The following is a 27,379-nucleotide window of genomic DNA, read 5'->3' on the forward strand; positions in this document are numbered from 1 at the left end:
GGAAGACTGAACAGTTCATCACACACACACACACACACACACACACACACACAATACTATTGATTAATATACTGTAGAAGTGGGTTAGTCTATCCTTTATAATCAGTCAATATCAGTCAGACACCTTCTACTCGGCTTAATTATGCACACTGTGTGCACTTTATAAATCATGATGAGGCACTGGCATACGAGCTAAATCAAGATAAGTTAAACCTGTAATGAAACAAAACCTAAAGAATCACGCATACACAGACCTCCTTCATTTTACTTCTGCCCGTCATGTAAAATGGTTGGCCATTCATCTTTGCCATCGCTTTAATATAACTAGAATTCAACACGGAGCGCAATATGCATAATTGAGACAATATTGCCTCCCGAGGTGCGACGAACATCACAGCATCCATCTCACGGAGGAAGAGGAGCCACTTCATCAACACTCTATACAGGAGGAGCCCACTTTTTTAGTAAAAGTTGAATCTGTGTAAATTAACTACAACTTCATAATAGGGAGACATGCAATAACAGTCAGTAACGAAAGAAAAGGCTTATTTGTTCCCAGTTTAAAAAAATAGTAAACTATGCTGCTATTGAAACATCTTTTGTGTTTTTCACCATCTCTCTTATAAAAGTAGTACTTTTCAGATATTGTTATGATGATACAACATATGCATCACAATACTGACCAAACACCACATGCTGTTATCCATAGACAAAGAAACACCTCGCGCCTCAAAACTCCCCGCTGAGCAGTTGCTCTGTGATTTGGTGGTTGATATTTGTAGCGACGCATTTAGTGTTATTGGAGCTTCTGGTTTGCTTTTAAACGAAGGAATAATTGCTGTTTGTTTTGATTGACGTTCGTTCATTTTCAGTATCATGACTCCCAGTTTCTTTGCAAGGTCCACAGTGTGTTAAGACCACATGCGGAGAAAGTGAGGGTGAAAAACGATCTCACCATGACTATACACAAGTTTAAGAAAATAATAACTCAATGCAACATAAACTGTATCTACGTCCTGGTGAGCAACCTTTGTACATGTTTTATTGTGGCACTCAAAGCTACGGCGCTAAATAAAGTGTTTTATTTTCTTGTAATGACCGTAAAGGGTTTTATTTAGCATTTTATGACTCTGCTGTGTGCTTGATAATAGGGAACTATGGCAATTTAGTCTTATCAACTCTGTCGGGGAGCGTTGTGTATGCTTAGTATTTTATTTGTCCACGGAAGAGGTGGATAAAACCATGTTTTGTACACAACTTTGTGTATGTGTGTGTGTGTGTGTGTGTTTGTGTGTGTAATCATGCATTGACATGAGTGCACTCATTAATGTTTACAAGGGCTGCTTTTGTGCTACGCGTTTTTATTCATGATGCTAGTGTCTGTGATTCAGAAATAATTAATATGTCTGTTCATATATAAGTGTGCCTGTGTGTATGTCTATGACAGTGTTTTACTGTCATTGAAGGTATAAAAAACAATTAAAAACAGTCATAAGTCAAGTCACAAATTTTACAAGAAAGAAACTCGGAAAACCACAAGCCACCAAAACCACCAACGTGAAACACCGCGCTTATGCGAGCTGCCATGTGCGCAATCAATTAATGAATCAATAATTGTATTTATTTCTGTCCATAAAATAATACAGAAAGTAGATGACAGAAAATGCGGATATGTATTTGATAAATTTCATCGAAATTCAGACAACGGCTACACTACAAAATCACTAATACACCACCATAGTAGGATTGCATTTAATGCCTACTTGTTGAATTCATACACAGCACATGAACGTGTGTGTCAATAGATTATAGACAAGTGAACTGTGTCAGTGGAGCGTAAAGAATCAGTGGACAGATAAGCTTGTCATAATAATCCTCCCTTCGTCTTGCCATCTTGAAACATCTACTGATAATCTGCCACAAACACATCAGAAAACAGTCACACACACACTCACACACACTCACACACTTGCTTTAGCTGTTCTAACAGCTGACGAGGAAATGTACTATTGTTGTAACCTTAAATAGATAACTACACAAATCTAATTGTCTGAACGTTTTAGTAGTCCATATGCGTCATTAAGTAGAAAAACAAATGATATTCGTCATATGGTTCAAATTTACTTCGGAAATACAGAATCTTAATTGTAATGGTGGAAAAGGGTCATCAGTCAATATTGCATCATACTTTTTTTGTTGCCAAAACGAAATTGATTGTATGTGCGTGCAAATGCTTGTCTATCGTGTGTGTGTGTGTGTGTGTGTGAACATGCGTCACACACAGATGGTCACTAGGTCACATCCCTCTGGACTACAGGATGCCATCACTCAGTCTGGAGTAACAGAATCTCTAATTACTGAAAACTGGGAGTGAAACACAGTTGAACGGAGCATGTCAGAACACACACACACACACACACACACACACACACACACACACACACACACACACACACACACACACACACACACACACACACACACACACACACACACACACACACACACACACACACACACACACACACCAGCCCTACAAGAAGTGCATGCTCCATTGCTCATACGGTGACACACATACATGGTAGGGACACACACACACACACAAACACATACACACACACACTTAAGTTGCGTGTTCATACACACAGATGTTGAGCTCATTAAGAGATTCCCAGAGGGTAGCCAAGAAAGGCAGGCCACTGTGGGAACCTGGAAGAATCTGCCACTCTGACCTGAACAAACACTTTTGAAGACTTGCAGGAAATTCAACAATAGACGAGGGTTATACGTTGCTTTATTTTGGCAACTTGAAGGGTTAACTTAGATAATTTCGAGATAATGCCACAGTCTATTGTCTATGTAAATTGTTTGCTTTCCAGCTCTAACTAAATCTCATCTATTAGTATTACTGGGTGGCATCTACGTAGGTCAACGCACACAAAATCAAAAAGGATTTAGAGTAAAGGTGAATTAAAGTCCATCTGCAATGGCATTAGGAAGCTTTAGGTAGTGTAGGGCCCCGAATGGTTTGATTTTAAGAGATTCAAAAGAGTAACTTCCTGCAGGCTTTAAAGTGGCTGTTAAAAGTTGGTTGGTTTCTCTCTTCAAGGAGAAAACTGCTGTGGTCAGCTAGAATGTGTGTATCTGCAAAAGTAACAAGTACTCTCTGCAAAATAAGTGTGGAAACAACCATAGAAATGTCTCAAAACACGTGTGCAACATAATCGGCTTCTTCTCTACATGGATATGGACACATGCATACACGACTCCATATTACCAAGCTAAACTTAGATCTGTTAAAACGGCGGAATACTTCTACCAAACTGGAAATACACACGTTTAAGCCAAAACACACACAGCCACACTAAAACACTGGTCACGTCCGCCTCTACCAGAGATAATCCCCCTTCATCTGACATTAAACCAAAGGATGGAAGTATGACGAGGGCCGGGGGAGGGGATGAGGTGGAGAGGACAAAAGAAGAAATAGACAGAGATTTTTTTGAAAAGAGAGGAAAAGAGAGGCTCATTGCCCTATTCATCTTTGCCGTGTGATGCCTGGGCTATTAGTGGTGCAGCACATCTGCTGTTGAGTGCAGAGATGTGGCATTTTGGGAAGATGTTTCAACATTTTAAAAGCGAGACGTGATCCAGCTTAACCCTGGGAAGGGGAGACACATGTCTCTTCCTCACTTGTTGATCTCCACATGGGAGACAAGAGGTAAACACAGTGATCCCTTGTCTGCTGGAGGAGCCGGTGATCCATTCGTGGACCTCATCGCTCGGCCATGTGGGTCCCCGATGGGCCAGCCTTCTGTTCGCTGAGGGTCTGGCGGCAGAGAGGGCGTAGACAAGCCTGGCGACGAAGCTGCACATTAACAGAATGGATGTAAAGGATTCCCTCCTCCCATTCATGGGCGTCCAAATGAATCTATCGACCTGAATGATGTTGAGGTGGCTCCAAATCAGTCCATTCTTGTGTTTTGCCTTCCAGGGGATATACTATGAGTACAACAGGCTGCCATGGCTATTAGGGTCTCAGTGACCTCATCGTCATTGTCAAGTCCAGAAAATGTATGTGTGTGTGTGTGTGTGTGTGTGTGTGTGTGTGTGTGTGTGTGTGTGTGTGTGTGTGTGTGTGTTCTTATGGAGGTTGATGAGCTATTCTGTCTGTCTTTTCCACGACAACATTTCCCAAAACGCCCAGATGTCCACAAGCACTTAAATCTGTGTGTCCCCACACACAAATGTGTGTAAATACATACATAGAAATGTCACATTGGCATGATCAAATCTGTAAATCTGATTTTTGTCCAGACCTTCAATATTCATACTTATTCAGGTTGTGCATTTGTAAAACTTTGACATGCGTCCAGACTGCTTGTTTTTATGTGACGACTAAAACGAGGCAGAGATGGTTGTACACACTTTGTGCACATCTGTAACCATTTTGAGATATGTCAGATTTGTGCAAACTTACAGGCAGTATAAATGTCTGACAACAACATCTTTCTAAATCAAGCCTCCTCTCTTTCCCCCCAAAAGAACAGTTTGCCCTCTTTCTGTATTTCATTCCCAAATGTATCTTTCTCCTCCTTTTCCTCCTTCCCTTTCTTTCAATTATTTTTCTGACTTTTCATCTCACACTCCTCTTGTTTTTACCCTCTTTTTCATCTTTGCTCACTCCTTTTGCCAAAGTCTTCATATCACTGATGGATCAGACGCTGGCCTCAAAAACACCACCTGAGGAGGTCTGTTATTCTCACACACACTCGGTTATCGGGACCACACCAAATCTGGGAAGCAAGCCCAGTTGAAAGAAAAAAAAACAGAAAGTCTATTATAATACCATGTGTGTAAGTGGATAGCATCTATTTCTCTGACATGAGCTTTGTTTGTCCAAAATATTTGTAACACCTGACAGGAAGTAAAGTACAAGAGTCAGAGCACAAACATAAACACTGCGCATAATAATACAGCTGGTTCTAGGCCAAGCTCTCTAAAATGATGTTTGTTATTATTATAGCTAAAGAAAATGTATTTTTCCACACAGTCAGAATTTCAGAATTCCTGAGACACACAATCATGGGAACTTCAGCAATTACAATGAGTCTATCAGTGCTGGGGATTAAACCAGCACCTTTTTAGTTAGTGCTTAAAGTTTCATACATTAAACATGAAGGTTACTCCACTTCTATTCATTATGAGGTCTGTGACGGCAAGAAGAATCTAATACCAAATCATTCAAGCAGATGCATGCTGCGGACACACTCATGGAAAGACAGAAGGGGTGGAAATGCAGTGAGATAAATGATTACATCTGCTACTCACACTGAGCTGTAATGCCCTAAATGTAATCCAATGAATGATACTGCAGTGCTCTAACTTCATAGTTAAAAGCTTCATTTATAGGACTCTCATTGCTCTGTCTGTCTTGTTTTTGTTTTTTAATGCAATTTATTGCCTTAATTTGTGAAATGAGTGTCTATATTGATATCCAGATATTGGCCATGTTTCTGTATTATAACAGCCTTGGCTAATGGGAAGAAGATTCAAATGTGTAGGAGTGTGTGTGTGTGTGTGTGTGTGTGTGTGTGTGTGTGTGTGTGTGTGTGTGTGTGTGTGTGTGTGTGTGTGCGTGTGTGTGTGCATGCGTGCGCCATGAGCATGCTTGGCGTACGATACATCTGTGCCCACCAGCGATCTTTATGTGTACTTAGAAATTCACTCCCCGGGTGCATTATGCCTTTGAAGCTCAGCAGGGTGGTCTAATAGCTTTTAATTTTAATTAATTTTCCCTCTCTATTAATAACCTATATCATTCCCTAAGTGGTTCCAAGTTTTAAAAGGTGCTGCATTACACATTAGCCAATTGCTGGCTAATGGGGGAAGGCATTGCGCTGAGTCAGCAAAAAAACCCAAGTTGGCAAGTTCCTCCCATAAAGTGGAAATAAGTCTTAACATGGGACGTGACGGTGAAGGGGGAGATTGTTGAGTGTGAGTGTGAAAGTGGTCAAAACGGAAAGTGAAAGATAGTGATGAATAAACCCAACCTAGGGGGGGTTGATGGGACAGGAGACCCAGTTATGAGCTCAGCGGGTTTGTCGAAGGCAATGCTGAACGATTCCTGGCGATCCATCATCACAATTTGTCTCATCAGAATCATCAACGAGTGCAATCATGTGTGCGTTGTGTCTCACAAGTTGGGGGTGTTTTGAACCGTAAGGGATGTGAAGAAGATACCACCGAGGGGATATAAAGACAAATGCTGTCATTTAATACTACAAGTAAATTATTAAATTATTAAAGCCTTTTTTTCAATGAAAAGAAAATGACTATATGAATATATATGGACATAATTCCTAAAATACTTTAATGTATGCCCCCATTACACAGGCTTTACCAACACAACTAAATGGGCTCCCTTCTGTCATCAGTTGTCAGCTGTTTCCTTCGCTTTCTCGTGAGATGCCTTCCAGGGAACTCTAGACTTCCACTTTCTGTGCTGACCCCCTCCCCCTCCCTCTGCTCTCTGAGAGCTTCCCGATCAAATGTGACGCATTTCCTCCGCGCACTTTGAAGACGAAAGTATGCAAACACGAACAGAAAGTGGGCAGACATTTTTTCTAAATAAAGTGTCTGTTTCAAAAGAATCTCCCTTCCTCTCATCTCCCGCCCCAGCATCTCTGCCACACACCGACATTGGGCTACACACACGCACGCGCCCCGCGAGCGCGCACCACTCAGTTGTCCAAAGTTTGACGCGCCGACGTTCACGACACAAACGCGTCTGATAGACACCAGGGAAACTATGCGGGATATTTGCCAGTGACCGAAGAGAATTTGTGCGCTCCGCGGCGATAAGAAGTCCGGCGCCTGTCAGCTCGCGTCTGACCGTGAACAGGAGCCGTATCACCCTCCACCTGCGCTTAATTGTTTCAGAGTTTCCCTCTCGGTGTCTGTGGGCGCGTAACTTCCAGACGAGGACGCATACTTGGAATTTTGGGGGCACTTTGGCAACAGGACGGGACCGCGTCAGGCTCAACAAGTGTGTCTGGTGCTGCCGGGTGGAGGGGAGAGATCATAAAAGCGCGCTTAAGTCGCCGAATGGAGAGTTAGTTCGGTTTTCCTCGGTCGCGGAGTAATTCACGTTTTTGGTTCCAGCCGCTGGAAGCCGAAGAGGACGCGTTCTAGAGCTCGTGCGTAAGTTTTGACATCACCATGAGTTTACCGATGGTGCGCCAGATGTGGACGCTTCTGTTGTTGGGGGCGATAAGCGGCGTCGCGACGGCTGACGTCTCCTCCGCCAAAGTGCTGCGGGGCAACGTCAGGAGAGACGGTGAGTCTTTATCATTTCACTCAGTGATAGTCACTGTCTAGGAAAAACTACTTGATTAGCCCATGTTTGTGACTCTCTGTCATCATTTGCCCATCTTTAGATATGGCTACTTTTTTCATAGATACATTGTTGGGTCTATTTTTTAACCTTTTTAATGTTGATTTGAAAATATCAAGAATACATTCAGATGTTTAAATGACAAATAGGGGGTAAACACGTTTCTTACTCTTCTTTTAGTGGACTACTGTGTTGTTTAAAATAGAAATGAGTTGTTTGAAAGTAATCGTTGTAGTGGATGACCTGTTGACACTGTTGGGTGAGAGAGAGCAGAGTGGAGGTAAGAAGTAGAAAAGTGAAATGGTGTTGTGGGCGTGTAGGAGAGGAGACAAAAGCAAAGTCTGGAGGATGACGGGCTGCTGCACATTTTCAGACCTGAATTAGGAGCAGACGGCGGTGCCTCGGTTAAAGCGTGGGACTTCCACCGGTGCTACGGTGCATCTCTCCGTGATTGGAGCTGAAGTTTTCAGACTCCCTTAGCCTCTTGCCTATCTAACTTCCTGCAGGTGCGCCATGCTTACTTTTCATTTGGCCCTGAGGCTAAAATCATGGCGCTGCAGTACCTTTGATTACACACACACACACACACACACACACACACGCACACAGCTGCAGGGCTGCTTTTGGCTCGGAAACTTCAAAAATACCGCTGTATTAGGTTCTAACCTGGGCGACTGCTCCTGAGGCCGGGCTCACCTCTCACACTGTGTGTTAATAACAAAAGAATAACATAGAGGGGTAGGTCAAGACTTCAAGTCTGACTGTCTACACACGAAGGAGCTCCCCATCAAATACCTCTGAAACTGAACTTCAGATTAGACTCGTTACTGTTATTTGAACCAAGCCTGCCGTGTATCTAGCTTCAAGTCTAAACAGTCGGTTTCCACAGATGTTTGACTGATGGATTGCAACCTGTCAGAAAACAGTTGCCAGGTCAGTGTATAGATGACGTCCCAGATGCCACCCACACAGAGTGACAGCTGTGCTGTAAGACGGAGCACACAGAAAGTGAGAGAAAAGCAGCGGCGAAGACAAAGAAATGGCTTGTTACCAAATAAAAGTTGATACTGTTAGGAGATGACAGCTGCACTAACTCTATTTGGGCAAGGTTCAAAATACCAGCAGGATTAAAAAAACAAGTCTCCGTCCTCTCACTGAAAAAGTTTGGAGAAAGCGGTTATAAAGGTCCAGTTTTCATCACTTGTTCCAACCTGATTTATTCAGATCTGCATCTCTGTTCACCAGAAAATGCCTTCTTGTTGCTAAGAGTCTAAGACGACATGAAAATGTACACTATGTTCTTATCGTTTTAGCTCTGACAGGTAACAACTTCAAAATTCGACAATTACCACTCTAGACATTTGAAAAATGTAAAATACAAATTAAATGTTCTACATATTATCACATTCTGTTCAAAATGACACACTTCATCTTCTTTTTTTGAAAGAATGATTTCTCAAAATTCCACATTGGGAGTCTATCTAATGCCTCTGCACAGCTCCCAACATGTCGACATCTGTGCCGGCAGCTTGCAGCTAACAGTGCAAATAATGGCAACCGTGCCGACAACTAACAGTGAGCATGACATTTGAGCTAGCCAGTGGGGCACACTCAATGGGAGTCACATGCATTAACGTACATGTGCAGCTAGAGAGGTGACAGAAACAAAGCACAGTTGCTTGATTTGATATGAATGCTCTGAATGTATCACATTGAAGAAGAAAAGGTTCACCAAGGGCATTAATACATTCTCTTTTTTATGTATAAACACATTCATTTGGCAAAATTTAAATTGAAAGAAAACACTCTTTCACCGATGCACATTTCCCTGTGTGGTCGACACTTAGGGTACTCCCTGTGCTGATGTTGTCAGAAAATGATCCCTCACTGAAGGAAAGGATGGCCGTTAATATTTCAGAGAAGAGTTGTTCTCTGGAAGTAAAACAATGAGTGTTTAATTATTCTATCACAGGAGTTTGAAAGATGAGATGGCCTAACTTTTTTTATTCTGAACACTGTCAGTCTCTCTGAGGATCTTACAGACAGCGCTGGGAGTCAATGTGTCTGTGTGTGAAGCTTTGTGTATTTAAACGTGTGTGTGTGTGCGTGTGTGTGAGTGCTGTGACAGAATGTCTTGGCTCACTTCGAGGAATTTCCCCCCAAGGTTCTTTCTCCTGTGTTTGTGCAGCGTTTTCTCTTTCTTTTCGTGAAGTGTGACTGTGTGAGCATTCAAGGGGTTGGGGGGGGGGGGGGGGGGGGGGGGGGTCACAGGGTGTGCTTATAGAAAAGGAAACTCACAAATACACATGTAAACACACAGTGTGGAGTAAACATTATTTGGCCTTTCTGCCCTGGACTTATCTCTGTTGAAGAGACCAGATAGAATAAAACCATTATACATACTTGTGTGTGTGTGTGTGTGTGTGTGTGTGTGTGTGTGTGTGTGTGTGTGTTACCAATAAACGATTATCTCGGGGATTGATGATGGTATATTATTATAAGATTAATAGACCAAATTGAAGTCGCCCCATCATAGTTTCACTTTTGACACACACCCACACACACACACACACACAATGTGTATAACAATATCAATATTACTTATATTACTATAACTTATAAATAAGTTACAGGAACATAATGGCATTATGTAGTTATATCGGCATCCTTGTAATCCGTTTATTGTAATTAAAATCACTACTAAATGACTGCACACACTTTACTTGATTGAACGTACAAGCACTCACATGCACACACCTCATTTTGAAGAAACAGACCCTGCAAACATACAGTGGGTCATGCAGTCATCATCGCCACTGAGCTAAACAGAGAATATAACCTCCATTTAGGGACGAGCCACAATATATTTTATAAAGGCTCCCGGCATCCTTCTGATCCCTCCTCTTCTTTCCCCCCAATAGTTCTTCTCTTATCTGTTACCTTCCTCTCTCAATGCCGTCTTATCAGTCCATGCCTGGCTACGTATCACTCCATCTCTCCAGACTCTCCTCTTTCAATCTCACCCTCTCTCATTTCTCTTTTTATCTTCCCATCTTCTCCCATCTGTTTCAGCTCTTTTTAATCAAAAGCTATTTCGCCCTGTTGGCTCTATGTGCAACTATAATGCGGCAAACAGTGTCCCAGACAACAACACAAAGCTACCTGCGCATGTGTAATACAGTTAGTCAACCTTTGTAGACCCAAAGGACATTGTGGATATACTTAAAAGGTCACACTATTAAAAAAAAGGGAGTACAGTCACACATGGATAAATAAAAGGAACACCATACAGTAAAACACACAGGGAAACATGAGTGACTGGGCTCACAAAAGCATGTGTGTTCCGGTCCTGAGCTGAGCTAGGCGTTGGTGATATCAGTGTGATGTCATGGCCCTTGACTGTTTCTCAGAACTTGAGGAGGCCTTGTCTCTGATCCTACACACACACACACACACACACACACAAATCTAAGCTCATTTGTAAAATGTTAAAAATCTGCATTCTCACTCTTTGAGGTGTGTAGTGGAGGGCCATCGCCACGGCCCGCAACATCTTGAATGATTTAAGACGAGATGCGAATGGATTCCTCATGGTTATTTTGTGTCACCATGTTCAACGCGAGGGCGACAGCAGGGAGGAGTGTCGCTGAGGTTATTGGAATTCATGAGTCACTCTCAGGACACCCGGCATGGAAGTACTCCCCACCCACCCAGGCCGACACAAACACAATTACAGGATCTCCCTTTCAAGGGAATCCCCCAATAAACACTTGTCATCTCACACACACACACACACACACACACACACACACACACACACACACATACACACACACACACACACACACACAGAAATTACATGAGCTAAAGTTACCCCACCCCAAAACATTTGGCAGGCAGTCTTTTCCTCCCCTGCAGTGAGGAGGGGAGGAAATAGGGTGGTGACCACTCCGGAGAAGCAAAGAGTGAGATGATGATGGAAAGTGAGTGCTATGCTCCGTCATGGACATTGTGTTGTTAAAGCTTTATTTCCTTATGCCTTCCATATTTTCTGCTTATACGGGGGCACCTGGCACGGTGATGTGTTTCATGGCACGGAGGTATTTGTATGGTTTTCTTTGTACTTCAACTGTGTAAATCTTTATATAACTCCTGGTAGCATGCTCACATGTCAGGAGGGACACCATGCATGCACAGATTAAAGGTCTGTGAGAAAACTGATGCCTGACGCTCCGGACGGCGACTGATTTTAATTTGCCATGACAGCTCGTATATATGTGGTTGTGCTCAAATTCCAGGAGGAGAGGGCAGCGAGAGAGACGTGAAAGTTTAGAAGGGAGCTTAGACGAGCTGGAGGGCACAGAGGAGGAGGAGAGGGAAAAGGTGTGTTGAGAGAGATATGCCAAGTTGAAAGACCTGTCCCTCCACTTTTCTGCCCCGTCAGCTTCGAGAGAAAGATAGCCAGACCGACGGCAAGCCAAATGGACGGAGTATAAAAGAGGAAATGGAAGAAAGCAGGACTGATAGAGGAGTGGAAGGGGGACGGAGGGGGGAGATAAGGTATTTCTGGAGAGGGAGAGCGGCCAGAGTACAGTGCCAAACATCAGCGGATTATCTGATCAATGTATCTGATCGAAAGTTAAATCATAAAGGGAAAAAAAAATGCACGACCAGCTCAGAGCGTCGTCCAGAAAAAAAAATATAGATTGAGGCCACGTTTAACTACATTGAGTGCACAAAGTACAACTCGTTCCCACGTTGTAGTTAATTCGTTCCCACGTTTTACTTAATTTGTGGCCCCGAGATAAGTTAGGGTGCACGAACGCCCCCCCTCCCCTCTCCACTGCCAGCTTGCACTCACACTGTTCCAAGCCCCCCCCACTATCGAGCCGATTTATGACTGAACATACTGTTGATGACTGTAGGACACAGTAGGATTCTGGGCCGGGTTTGGGCCTCAGACTGGTGGTGTGAGCGGTACTGGAGCGGAACCGGACCGGGACTTTTTTTTTTTTATATATAATTTTTTTGTGGCATAGACGCCTTTTATTAGCAGTGGACAGATAGGAAATACAGGAGAGAGAGGGGGGGTGACATGCAGCAAAGGACCTCCAGTCGGGATTCGAACCGGGGTCAGCTGCGTATGCGTACGTGCTTACATGGCATGCGCTCTAACCACTCGGCCACCTGCGCGCCCTGGACCGGTACTTTTAGAATGAAAATGCCGCTCTGCACTCTGTCCAAAGTCCGCTCGCGTTCATATGCTCCGATGCAGGCTGAGTGTTGACATATATATTACATAGAAATATGTGCAGACTGTCAGTAAAGTTACAGTCATGTTCTCTGTGTTGGTCTCTATTGTGCCCAGAGTGCGCCCTAACTCATCTCCCACAAATGAATAAAAACGTGGGAACAAGTTGTATCTCATGCTCTCAATGTATTAAAACGTGGCCTGAATATTTATTTATTTTTCTCTGGATGGCCTCTCCAGGGCTCCGTACTACTACACTGATGAAGGCTACACACTGGCTTCCCAGATCGGGAGTCAGTCTATGTCCGTTCACTGAAGTGGAAGCATAATTAAGCTTCTTCATCTCATGCCCCAAATGTGATTGTTCAAAAACAATGAATTCCTCGAGATTGCCCAAATACGCCAAATATCGTTATACAGAAGAAAAACATTGAATTATTTTGCACTGATGATTTGAGTTCAGGTCAACAGACATCATGACTTCTTTTCTACTATTACAATTATAATGAGGTGAAGACCTTGGACTGTGGAAAAAGAACAAAAAACATAACACTTAAAAGTTTTGTGCTCCAGCTGCATGTAAGAATTTCAAAGCAAAACTAACTCAATGCAACATCTTTCATCGAGCGTGTGTGATGGCGAGTATGACGTAGCTGTTAGCATAGCAGTGCAGTGTTTGTACAGTTTATTTGTCGGTGAGTGAATGCTACAACTCCACAAGACCCAAACTAAGATCCTGTTTGATGCCAGCTACCCGCTCATTAAAGTGAAGGTTGTTAGCAACAGCTTCAGCTCATGCTCTTTTAAGGTGGACTTACCTTTAAGGTGGACTAACATCTAAGGTAGACTGACTTTTCTCACTTTTATGACTCAAGAGATTTACTTAGCTTTTCTTTCTTTTTTACTCAAAGATGGTCATGAAGAGTACATCCTGGTGAAACGTCAGGAAGGTATGAATAATAGACACCGCCAAACCCGAGTAGTATCTATTTGAATTATGGGGGAGCCAGGGAGGGTTAGCTCTCCTAAAAGGAGACAAAAGATCAAGCTGGCCAAGTGTCTCAAAAGACTGATAAATTATGAAAACCTTATTTAAACATTTCTAATGTTGTCATGTAATAATAAAGCCTTTAAGAAATCATTTAAATCAAATGGAACTCCAGTGTCCAGAGATCTGTATTCAAATGTGTACATCTGCACTGCTTGTGCTGACTTTTTTTTTTTTTTTATCAGTAAGACAATTGATTCGGACATGTGCCTTGTGATTGTCTGGAATGTGGCCACCTCAATGTCATATTGATTTTTGTGCAAATTGTGTGTGGATTTGCTATCAGATCGAGTAGTTCCTGCAAGAAGGGGAAGCTGCAGTAGGACTGCATGTCAAGTACCCTAGTTTTTTGTAAACGCCTACTGTCCAAATACTTGTTTCATACTTCACCATTTTAATTGAGTTGAAATAGTCTTAATAATAATAATAACTATGCTGACTGCCTGTTGATTCCCCTAATTAAATGTAATGAGGCAGTCAAATGCCAATAAAATGTTGTTTTTATTCGGGTTTTCTTTCATCTCGAACTACCAAACCATGATTTTTTCTTTTCTAAGCCTCACAAAGTAGTTTTGTTGCCTAAACCTTAATTGTTTCCGCGGTGGCAGTGCATGATTTAACATATTACAACGTAATGCGATCTAAAGTGGTTGTCGTGATTTCACAATGGCTGTTTTTGTCAGATCGGATTGCAGCGACAGAAAGTAGTCGGCTGTTTGGTTCTCTTTGACCGACAACTCCTTCAGTTATTTGTTAATGCATACTTCTATGGGGAATAATTCACCCTCCTCTGATGTGCGCCTTCTTCTTTTGGCCACTCTAACTCAATTTACAAGCCAATAAAGCTCTTGTGAAATTGAACCGAGTTGGGGACACGGTGGAGGGGAATTAGAGAGCGGGCCTAGAAGAAACAGAAAGGGAGAGGGAGACAGATGTTTAGTCGCCCGTTGTTGCTGAGCCTGGCAGAGTTGATGCAGATAACAGAGGAGCAGGAAAACCAGACAGAGGTTAAGAAGGAGGTAGAGGGTGCATGGGAGGAGACACGGGATAAGCGAGTTGCAGGGACCAATAGAGAAAGAAAGTTAATTAGACCAGTGGCTGAAAAAAAAAAAGATGAAATGTAGAACATGAAGAGAATGAAGATGGCAAATGAGAGTTTTTGGGGGAGAGGACAGCAGAGAGTTAGGAAGAGTAGGGGGAGATAATGAACAGAACTGGAAAAAGTGGGAGAATAACAAGTGGAAAGTTATAATTGAAGGGGAGATGAGAGGTTGAGCAGGGTAATGCAAAAAGAAAGAACTGAAGGCAGGGAGGAGAGAGATGGCGTAGTCTGCCAATATGTGAGTTTCACTAAAAAAAGAAAACAGCTGACAAGCAGGTGAAGAGCCGGGGGGGGGGGGGGGGGAGGAAAGATGGATCAAATGAGGCAAAGTGAGTGAGAGTGACGGATATTGAAAGAGACAGTGCAGAGGTGTGAGAAGTGTGACGGAGAGTGCATGGCACCCACAAAGGAGATACATGAGTGGGAGGGATTGTGCTGAACAAGCAGTGAAAGTGAACAAAAAACGAGGGGAAAAACGAGTGTAGATGGAGAGAAAGTTTGTAGAGAGTGAGAAAGTTTGTGAACACACAGGGAGGCCACCGCTACAAGTGAAACGCACTGATGAATAAGAAGGAGGGATGACAAGGGGAGGGAAATTAGAGTGTGCAGTTTTTAAGAGGATGTAGATGAGATGGACAGTGAGCTTCTCCCTTAGCGTTTGCTCTCAACGGTGAATGCATGAGAAAACTTCTGATCCATTTGTGTAAGTATGTTAGACGGATGGAGAAGGACGGTGTATTTGTGTGTGCTGGACACGAATAGTCTGTGTTACATCACTTGCCTACAACCACCAGCGTCACTTTGCCAAAGTTTGGGCTATGTGGCATTTTTTTCCATGTTATTAGTTTATAACCTTCATAAGTATTGGTGCAACTAATAACCCTCCGCTTCAAACGTAAGAGGAAAAACTCAATATGTCATCTTAAACATCAAAGTAAGCCAAGTGTCATTGACAAATATCATTCCTTGTAAAACGTCTGGTGGAATTGAAACGCCGGTGTTGTCACAAGTTTATTAAGCTGGGGGGGAATGTCCTCACCATGGCAACCCTAGTTTGGGGAGGACTGGTGGTGTAGAAAGCGGCCTGTGTTAAAACACATACTCTCCATCTGGAACGTCACTTAAACGGGTTTAAACAGTATATTGAGCAGAGATAGATATTTTGGAAAATGGACGTAACATATGAAGTCTAAAAACATAGCAGTAAAGTGTTGGATCACCAGGAGCTGCCAGCTTCTAGTAAAACACGTCATATCTACCCAAGCAACTCTGGTGTGTTTCAGTGCCACTGTCGTTGCAGCTGTTGTGTTAATTACATTGATATCCCTTCAGGCAAGGTGTCGCATGGAAACGGACACGAGGGGAATTAAAAGAGCAGCGATTTGGCTTTTATTTGGATTTAAGTTGGATGATAACAGAAAGTAAGCTGCAGGTAGGTTGTATATAAAGGATAAAGGATTGATGTATGCTTCATCAACAAGGTGGGCTGTTAATTTCTTGATTTGAAAACATCCTCAGGCATTTACTATCCACGTTTGTGTAAACTGTGTTAGGTTGACCATGCAGCCGCTGTTCAGAAGCCCTTCCTTAAATCGTGCATCATCCTGTTGTATCTGCCACGTTACCCTGGGTGGGAATATTATTCATGTTTTTATGGTGACTCCCCACTCTGCAGTGCTGAGCTGGGTGTATCCATGAGTGGGCGCGATGAGGTCAGAGTCTCGAGGCCAAAAAATCAATTCTCTACATAGTCTGTATGCACATAATAAGTGTATGACTAACGGAACCACCGTCATCATCGTCATGTCAGACTTTGTAATAGGACCCTTATATCAATTAGACCGGCGGCCGGTCCAGAGTGTACCCTGCCTTCGCACAATGTCAGCTGTCAGCTGTTCCCCCGCGACCCTGAATGGATGGATGGAGCCTTATATCAATCTCTCATTCACATACCAGTCTGCCAAAGAAAAGGAATGAGAAACAACAGGTCAGACAATACAAAAGGACCACTTGACAGAAGCCAGTGCAGAGACTGTGAGGTATATTGTAGTTTAGGATGTTTTCTCAAGAAAAAAAGACATCGAGGAATCAAGTGCTTCAAACGTTGTCAGTACCTGCTGAAACTTTTTTTTTTTTAAAGGTACAAGATATAGATCCTGACAAGAAAAAAAAAAAAAAAAACTGTGTGATGCCAGTGGGTTTCTGCCACCAGGGCTAAGTGAGGGCGAGAGAACATGACAAATGTCAGAAGTGACACTGCAGAAAGATGAGAGCTGGAGGCGCTCTCACCCCAGGAGATGCGCCCCTGCTGAAGGAAAGAGATAAACACTGTGTATTTATGTCGCGCGTTATATATGTGTGTGTGCGCGTCTAAGAGAGAGAGAAATCCTCTAGTGCAATGTGAGAGCTATGTCTTTGTTACTCTGACAATGGTGCTCTGACACAAATGAAAAATATTCTTTTTTTTTTTGCCTCCCTCCTCTGTCAAACACTTTTATCTTCCCCTCTCCAACTGTCAGCGTTTCTCCCCACATTTCCCTCACCCTCTCTGATTCTCCATTTGTGTATCTCAGCATTTCTCCCGCCGTCTCTCTCCCTCTCCTTCTGTCTCTTCTTGTCTTCATTAGCTTTCCCTCTCCCGTTCTCATTTCATCATTTTTACTCTCGGAATTTTGTATCCGAGCAGCAGCAGAGAGGGAGAGAGAGCGAGGGAGTGGAAGGGGAGAAGCGGAGACTACAAATACTGCATAGAGGAGGGGGGGGGGGGGGGGGGGGGGGGCATGGATAGGAGCACAGAAGAAAGGGGTGAAGCCATTGTTGGAGGGATATCAGAGGGGATAAAGCCAGAGAGGCTGAAAAGAAAAGTTAACAGGCAGAAAAGAGAAGCCGGAGAGAGGAGGATTCTAAAAAGGAGAAGGAGAAGGAAATGGCAGGAGGATGGTGCTATGTGCTACTGTGGAGCCTGCAGCAGGATAAGTGATCCCAGTGGTAGATAGAAGGTCAGATACACACTGACAGTCAGACCACTGCTTAACCCTGCGCTGTGACCACACACGCACACGCACACATACACACACACACACACACACACACACACACACACACACGCATGCTTCCTGACACACATATATACAGAAATGCACACTCATAGACACACACAAACACACATAAGCACACAGCTGATGTGAGGCAGACAGACTGAGAGCAGGATGGCTGTCAAAACATCAGCATCTGCTCAGAGCAAACACACACACACACACACACACACACACACACACACACACAAACATACTTCTTGCAAACGGCGTCCAAGCAGCCCTCAGAGGCTGATATTTGATAAACTTGTGCTACCCCAGCTGGGGCCTGAGCTCACACACAGACACACACAGACACACACAGACACACACACACACACACACACACACACGCACACACACACACACACGGCCCAGCAACAGCCAATATAACCCAGTTTTACATGAAGTTGTGTTGAAATATAAAGTCAGAAAGCATAAAAGGAAACACAGTTGTTACATCTCAACTGCTTTTTTAATATGGCCTACCATGTGTTCTTAATTCTGTGAACATAATACATGAATATCAATGTGTGTGTGTGTGTGTGTGTGTGCGTGCGTGCGTACATGCGTGCGTGTGTGTGTGTTTTTGTGTGTGTATGCGGCGCTAATTGATTGTCCTCGTCAGCCCTGCTGTTCAGACTGCAGTAGCTGTCAGCGGGAGCCAACTGCTACTCTAACAAGCCTTACAAACACACACACATACACACATACACACACACACATGCGTGCAGGCACGCACACACAGAATTTCATTCTCTCTCACAGACACACACAACCACATATCACATTAGCCCTTTAATGCAGAAACAGACGCACAGACTCACTTAAATGCAAACACTGAGGCAGCATCATTAAGATAAAGCACACGTGATGTGTCTAAGATGATGTCATTGAGCAGTTTGAATGACATACGTTAGAATTCCCCAGAGAAACCAGGACTTTCTTGATACCTGCCTAACGGAACAAAGGCCCAACCCTTAATCCGACCTCAAGCCGGAGTTACGGAGAACACAAATGCTCCCTCGGTTTGATTTTAACAGCAGCGGTGATCAGATCTAGAAACGTGCCGTTTCGATGATTCACATTGTTATTAGTGCAGATCCAGTATCGGACAAAGAGGCGGCATGGAAGATGATGCACAACGCAACGCAACCCTCTGCATCAAGCCACACATTCTGTACACACACACACACACACACACACACACACACACACACACACACACACACACACACACACACACACACACACACACACACACACAGGGAGGATATCACTGATGAAGTGTGGGTAAATACACTCCATCACAGTATAGGAGGTTACCCAGGGACAGGCCCCTCTCATCCCTCATCTGCTGCCTCTCTCTCTGCCGTCCCTCCCTCAAACCCTCCTCACAATCTGTCGTTACAACTTCGGCCACTTTCCCACACCCATCTGCTTTCTCCTCACTCACTCTCTCCCCTTCTTGCAGTCATGGATTTCTGTCCTATCGATTCACTTCTTTTCCCTCTTCTTCTTCTCTCTTCCTCCGTCCTCCCACACTCCTTTTTTCCCCTCCCTTCTTTGTTTTCTTCCCCCTATTCTGCTCATTTAGCGAGATGGAGCTCTCTGTCAGACGTGCTCTTCAATGCCTCCTTCACCGTTCCGTTTGCAACACCGTGTGTACGTGCATGACGGATAAAATTAAACTAGTCTCAAAATGTATCTAGAAAAATAAGATTTACCAGATTTACAATTTCTGTGTAAATTTGATTTCACGTACATAAGCCTCAACTTCACAGATCTGTCTGTGGATGCAAATGTATCAACATATTTGTGACATTCTTGTCTATTTATTAAGATTGTTAAATGTTTGTGCAGGGATCGTCTGATACACACGGTTCAGGTTACATTTGGACCGACATGTTTACGGTCCTCAGCTCCACACGGAAACACAAATATGTGCTGTGTTTAAGTGCTGGTGGAAAAATGGGAGATTTGGGCTTTCTGAGAAATCATGCGGGAATGATCCTTGCTTTAGTTTTTTTTTTAAATAGAAAGAAAAGCTTGTCAGAACACGTACATTTACCAACTCTATACTGCAGCCTACGAATGTATATGCTTTAAATAAACGACTGCAAGGTGGACTTGGTCTTCTGCTAAGACTAGCTATGATGCTAACTGGCACAATGAACTGGACAGACCTGGGGGCTGATACAAATTAGGGTCTATTATACATAATTGATGTATGTTATAAATGCAAATATGTCAACATGCTTTGATCTGCATTGATGATGCATTTCATTTTCACCTCTTTCCTCAATGCACAGATCGGCTTCTCGTTGCCTTCATGTGCCACGGGCTCCCCCCTCCCTTCCTCTCTGTGTCTCTCTACATGCATGTGTTGGCGCTCCTCACTTTAAGCGCCTCCATGCACACGGCTCATGAATATGTACATTCTGGGCCGCCAAGCACCCATGCGTCTGCTTGTGTGTGCACCGCCTTCATATTTGTGCGTCGCAGCGTCTCCGCTGACCTGTCCTCAGTGCTGACTCAGCTGTTGGTCCCCTCTGCATTATTCAGCGAGCTTAGCCAAGGTGCTAAACAGGAGCACATCACAGCAGAGGACGGGAGCATGCTAAGTGGACTGGCACAATACGGGGAGAATGTAGAGATGTTAGCTCAGTGTGATACAGAGATTTGCTTGTAGAAACAAGACGAAAGCCCCCGTCATTCATTCACACGAATTCCAACTCTGTTTTGAGGCTGTGGTGTTTTCAGACGGATTAGATGTTAGTATTGGTATTAAATCTGCTGATTTTTGAGCATTGGATGTTATTATGACCACTTGCGATTTTTAAAGGTTGAAAAGACATTAATTAAAGATGATTCAGGTACATCAGGGAATATGAAAGTGATGCTTTGGAACATGGCGGCAATGTGAAGTTGAATTAATTTGTGGCTTTTTAACATGCAAATCCCTTGATATGGTCCTTTTCATTCATAACCGTGTGCAGGGAGAAAAGGGCATCTCTTAGGTCCAGCAACATAGCATTAGTATAATAATAATAATCAAATTAAAGCAATGTATCGATTCTCAAGTTGTTAAGAAGGCCCTTCAGATATGCTTGAGTAAATACTCGCAGTTACATATCAGTGTGCTGAAAGCGTTTAAGAATGACTTCCAAAATGGACGCTATCTTTTCAACTTTTTCAAATGCAGATTTTCTAGTTGGCGGAGTGCAGCTGTACCCACTAGGCTAATTTGACTCAACAGGTCACAGATGCCTGAAAGGCACTCCCAAATGCTAAGTGGATGCTAATGCTAATCAAAGGCCCAAAAGGACCATTGAGTGAAGATGCAAGGACCAGCTAAAAGGCTCCGGTGCCAAAAGATAATGTTAAGTGTACTGTGAGTCACAGCCTCCCAGTGATGTCTCCCTTATTTGTTTTTCCTTCTTTGAAAGAGACAACAGAAGCAAAAATAATGACGACTTTGCACAAATCGGCACCCATCACAACAAAGCAAGTGGCACACGGTCACAAACATGCACGTAACTGCATCACAAAGCAGTTATTATCTTTGCTTATTTATGAGTGGGACTCAGACATGCTCTTTGGTGTGTCCTATGGAGTGTTTGATGTGTTGTATCTTGGGACTTTGTGGACTTTCCTGTTTTTTTTTTTTGTAGCTGCGGCAGTGTTTTCCTTTCTGCCACTACTCCCTTTTTCTTCATCTGCTCACATTTATTTTCTCTCCATTTCCCTTCCACGCCGTTCGTCTCTCCCGCATCCACCTTGTTCAATCGCTGTCCTCGTTTCTCTTTCCACCCTGCTGCCTTTCATCTGTGCTTTGTCACATTGATTCAATATGCTTTATTGGCATAAATGTAACTAACCTTTCTTCACCTTAATTTTGGCCATCTCTGCATGTTTTGTCTCTGTCTTTCTCCCCCCCCCTCCCTCTTATGTGTTCACTCTGATTTGTCCGTGGCTGTTTGTCTAACCTCTTCTGTCCGTGTCACAGGACATGCCTTTGTGTCGGCTTCAAAGAAACACACACACTTTCACACGCAAATGCACTCTCACAAAAATCTTCTAAATCCGTACCAAGAGGTGTATACACTCACCCAGATACCCACATAGCATGCACGTTCTCCTGCACGCCGTCACACGCCCACGCACTCACACGGAAAACGAGGCGTGAAGGTAAGAGATCCAATAGCGGAAGAAGAGAGAGGGAAGGGGCGAAATGGGTGGCTGTCTAATGTGCACCAACCATCACGATCATCATACTTCATTGTCAGATCAAGACTGATTCTTAGATTTTTGCATCACAGCAGCTCCATTTGCAGCATCAACAAGAAAAGGTACATTTGACACAATGCCAAAGTTCAGTGGTATGACATGACTGTAGAACATGTGATCACAGGAAACAACAGAAGAATGTGTCTCCTCATCCCAAACGTCCTCAGGTGGCAGAGAAAATGTTTTTCCATTTTGCAGACAGATTCAATGTGGTTTTTCCAGGATAAAGAGTTTTTTTTTTTTCATTTTGAATAACAATAAGAACTTTATGAGAGATGTGGAACTAAAAACAACTTCGTCTTTGATGTACTGTACGTTTACTGCAAGAGAGAGAGAGAGAACACCATAGAGAGGGTTACTAGAGAAAGTAAATACCATGCACTTGGTTTTAGTATCTTGCAAGTTGTTTGCACACAGAATATTTTCCAAAAGCTTTAAAAACAGAAAGTTCTATATTATATCGTTGCCAGGCAATGGCTTAAAGGGATAGTTCTGAATTTTGGACATAAGACCTATTTTCCAAGTGAGCCGGTGTGTTCGAGACGTCTGGAGACGTTTTCAAGAAATTTCATTCAGTTCTTCTAGTTGCCGAGTTTGCTTGTGCTATGGCTAGCGCAAGTCAATGGTTCTAGCTAGCATGGCATTAAAAACACTCATACCGACTCCACAGTGCAGCTGTTTCCATCTGTGCATTTCTTATGTTGTATGCTTTTGGAACACATTTCCAAAAATCATTAAGACTGAAGTCCACGTTACACTTTGCTGACCAGAAGTCTGTCATCAAGCTAACGCAGCAGCTCTTGTGTGCCCAACTGAAGGCACATAATGCATGCGCTGTGGTCTTGTCTATAATTATATACATAGGCTTGCTGTTCTCTATAATTCATGGATATGTACACTCCAGCTGCCTCTGCATGTATAGAACACACATGAATGCCTATGTGGCCTGCCTAATGCACTGGACACTCCCACACACCCTTTCTTCATACATGTATTCTCCTTTTTGATCACCGTGTCACTTAGTTAGACTGGAGAGTCACTGAAAGGTCCCCGCAGTCCATCCCTTCTATATTCTGCCTTCCTCTCTCTGCCATCGCACCACTTAAGAATCCCAATTCCCCACACTTTTACACTGACTGTGAAAAAAAACATGCTGTCTCTTTGCATAAAAGAAAGTGATGAAAGTTAATTGCTGTTAGCAGCAAAGTTGGGGCTGCACTAAATGACACTTCGGAGGAAACAAGTAAAATATCAGACAGAGGTAGAAGAGGAGACATGGTTTTTTGACCATTTTCAATGTATTAATAGTTAACCATGTAGGTGCCAAGTCAAACTGTAGTCACGCCTCAGGGACGAGCATTGACTTTGGTCCCCGAGGTGTGAAGCATCTGAAAGAGGAAAAAGAAGAAGACGGTGTAAATCAGGTGTCCGTTTGGTGTAAAAGGAAGGAAAGATTAGAGCCTCTGTGTTTCTGTCGTGGTCAGAGAGGGGGAGGGGAGGGGGGAGGTGTAGAGAGGATGGTGCAGGATGGAGGGAACAGAGGAAGTGAAGGAGAGAGAGGAGAAATGCAGGGCGAGAGACGATGCTGACCAAAGCTGACACCCCTCGGCATGCAGTGTTCACCTCCTGTGTGTGTGTGTGTGTGTGTGTGTGTGTGTGTGTGTGTGTGTGTGTGTGTGTGTGTGTGTGTGTGTGTGTGTGTGTGTGTGTGTGAGAGTGTATATTAAAGACTGATTTGTCTTAAGAGAGTGGCAAAACAGTTGAGGCAAGAGACTTTGTTAAGCAGCATAGTGATGTACACACACACACACACACACACACACACACACACACACACACACACACACAGATATGAATAAACAATTCAGCATATAACAAGAAAAATGTATCTGTTGTAATAATAATAATAATAACAATAATAAAGATCATTATTTTAGCATCTGTTTTTTAAAAAGAAAATTATTCTATATATTCTAATTATTCTATAAGTGTTATCCTCACTTAACTGAGCCAGTAACCGTCTTACAAAAAGGTATGAAGTTAAAGTTATCCAGTGCTTCATACAAACTAATGTGCATCATATTAACTTCATTAAATAGTCGTTTCCCTTGACATGTCAGACTTTTTCATGGGCTTGTCTTCATCATTCAAACACACTGATTGGTTTTCTTCTCCTGTCACTGAAATGTCAACCAACGCTATGTTTACTTACAATTGATTTGGTTCCCTTTATAATTAAAGCAATAGTTTTGGAAAAATACACTTATTTGCTTTTAGTTGCCAGGCAACCCGATGAGACTCCAGGCAGGCACTGCTCCCAGCCAAGAAATTATTTGGCACATAGCCCCTTGTAAAAAACACACAAAAATTTTAATTTTGACTTTATTTTTTTCTTTTGTACAGACACAAACAAATGAGAGATCTGACATGTAAATAAGCGGTTGGTGGATTGGTTGCTTTTGTTATCTTTGGACAGAGCCAGACTAGCCATTTCTAATCAGCTGTTGGCCTTCAATAGACAGACATGAGAGTCGTATATCATTTCACTCTCCGCTGGAATGCAAATCAGTGTTTTTCAGTTCAGTGAAAGGTATGAATGTTTGGATTTTATAAAAACTGATGCAATAACTTCCTTTAAAAATATTCAGAAGTATGGTGAAATACCAAGTTTAAAACACTTATGATTTTTTTTTTTTGGAGGCAGAAAATGGGAATGCCACCAAGAGTGAGAACAGCAACATTGCGTGTCCCGGGGGAGTTCTCCACAGCTGAGAGGCTGCATAATGTGTGTCCTGTTAGCGAGCGTCGGGGCTTATGAGAATGCATTTTGAGTAGATGAAAGTCAGACAGGATATGTTGGACGGGATGGCAGATGTAGGGAATGCCTTGCTTCCTTGTTGTAGGTAACGTCCTGTGGGAGTGAGTCTCCGAAGGCGAATCAGACGCAAACTGTCACTCAAGAAAACATGCACAGAATAGAGACACGGATCAGTGTTTGCACATGTGGCACTTTAAATTAGGTGAAAAATAGGAAGTTTGATCTCTGTCATCGTTTCTTTTCCCGTAGCCTCTGATGCACACTGGTTGCTGGGTGATAAGAGTGTGATTGACACTTGGATCGGAAATAGATCTCAGAGCCGGAGAACATCACACCCCGGCACTGAAGGTGGGAGAAACCAAGTTTACTTTGTGAGAATTTGCCCACATACGCATCTGTGCAAACACACGTAGGATCAAGCATGTTTTTTTTTTTCTCACGACCTCACACGTCACACCGTCACCGTGTGTGTGTCGCATCGGGAGTCTGAAAGCTTAATTGCCAGTGTCAGACAGCGCGTGTGTTTAAATCTCGAGGCGTGAGTCAGACTGTCGGTGATATCATCGGCTCACCTGACATCGTCTTGATTCCTGAGATTGCAGAACTTTCTGTAAAAGTACAGAAGTGATGCGTGTTGTACGGCTGGTTTTGGAGAGAAGTGCTTTAAAATGCATGATTTGATGGATGTGATGGGAAACGGACTAATGTGCTGAGACGTTATGTTGTAAAGGTTTTAAAAGACAGCCATGAATATACCAAGAGATTGACCGTTTTACAACATCCAACCCCTGTAACAATTTGAAAAACGTTTGTATCCAAACAAATGCTAAATGGTTCCCAGCGTTGAAAAACTTCGACTTGAGGTTGTGAGAACTAAAAGTGTTTTGTGCGTTTTCCTTGTCACACCAGGCATCAGAGACACACAATACAAGCAACAAATGGACGAACAAGGAAAGCAAACAGAAATCTGTCTGATGTTCCTTCGCTGAAGTTACACGTTTTGTTGCAGAGGTTAATCACACAAGAGCAGAGACAGGAAAGACTGAAACCAAAAGCATATAAATACAATATACACACACAAGTCACCAGCCAGTTGAGAGACAGGCTGCAATATTGTGGAGAAGGGCAACAGAGTTCAAGGGAACAAAGCTGAATAAATGGATTTGACACTTCCCCCAAATTGACAGTTGAAGCCAAATGTAAATGCAAATGGTGAGTTTCTTCATTGTTGTTGTTATTTTTCTTCCATCTTAAAGTGGTCCTACTCATCTTGCACTGGCATCCTCGAATCGTTTAATAATCGAATTGACTGAGGTGACTGACGATTCCCGCCACTAATAGAGGGAGTTCTCCAGTGCATTATTGCTTGTTTCAGACTGTGTTAACATTTGTGACCATTCATGGACAGATTTCATGTTCTGGGTCTGTATAGCATTAATGGGAAACTTTTCATTCCCCCCCACAAATCTATATTAGTAATGGAGAAAAATGTTGAATTAAATCATTTTAAGACGTTATTCTTGGAATATTGTGAACAGGTGTTATTTTATGTGACTGTATATACATGATAGATTATTTCCTCAGTAACTTTGCCCCGGAGTAGTCTGTGCTAAACAGTAAACTTTGTTTCATCTCATTTCATTTCTTTTTTTAGAACTCATTCATTCAGATATAAAAGCTCAGATCAATGAGGCATACAGGCCATTAATAAATACGTTCAAATCTCTCTCTCTCTCTCTCTCTCTCCCTCTCCCTCTCTCTCATCTCTGAAAATACAGCCCTGTCAGCCTACTTCAGCACACAGCCTGACCTTAGACTCTGTGCGTGTCTCTGTGTGTGTGTTTCTAATTTTTTAGAAAGTCAGCAATAAAAAGATGAGGGAAATTAATAACTTTTGTTACGCAATAATCAAAATGTGATCTATGATCGCGTTGATTAATTAGGATGAGACATTCAGTGGGTGTGACTATGATGTTCCTCAGTACCGATGAGTAATTATTATACTTATAACAAGACTTTAAAAACCATTATAGTTTATAGAAGTTGTCAGTAAAGCACTTAGGCTATTAAACAGAGCCCATGACAGGTCTTAATTATTATTATATTGTAACTCGTGTGTGTGTGTGTGTGTGTGTGTGTGTGTGGTGAGCTAGGAAAGTAGGCAGAGCCCAGAAACAGTCGAGACATGATTTGACATAGCAGTGCAATGAACAGACCAAGATCAGTGATGTCATCTGATGTTTGTCCATCTATTGTTCTCCAGATCTGCTATCAAACAGGATGTGATTCTTGTTCACCAGTGAATTATTATATATAACGGGGAATCTATTTTCCCTTTTGACCAGCGTGTTGGCCCATGGCCAGTTTTCCGTCTCAAATTTGCCGTTCATATTCATAATC

At 42.8% G+C, this 27,379-nt stretch overlaps 1 protein-coding gene across 6 annotated transcripts in view; it reads left to right on the forward strand.

The window, feature by feature from the left end:
* Window positions 1-6,735: 6,735 nt before the first annotated feature.
* The window catches only part of pdgfd (platelet derived growth factor d), a 39,602-nt gene continuing 18,958 nt past the window's right edge, over window positions 6,736-27,379 (forward strand). For 2 of the 6 annotated variants that reach the window (XM_084019564.1, XM_084019565.1), the window contains exons 1-2: window positions 6,736-7,339; window positions 25,229-25,327. In XM_084019564.1, the coding sequence (XP_083875690.1) occupies window positions 7,222-7,339; window positions 25,229-25,327 (217 nt within the window). In that variant the 5' untranslated portion in view covers window positions 6,736-7,221. The remainder of the gene's footprint in view (window positions 7,340-25,228; window positions 25,328-27,379) is intronic. The other 4 variants (XM_084019566.1, XM_084019567.1, XM_084019568.1 and 1 more) reach the window with 2 other exon arrangements.

The sequence above is a fragment of the Eutrigla gurnardus genome (genome assembly GCF_963514095.1).
Source record: "Eutrigla gurnardus genome assembly, chromosome: 10".
Lineage (NCBI taxonomy): Eukaryota > Metazoa > Chordata > Actinopteri > Perciformes > Triglidae > Eutrigla > Eutrigla gurnardus.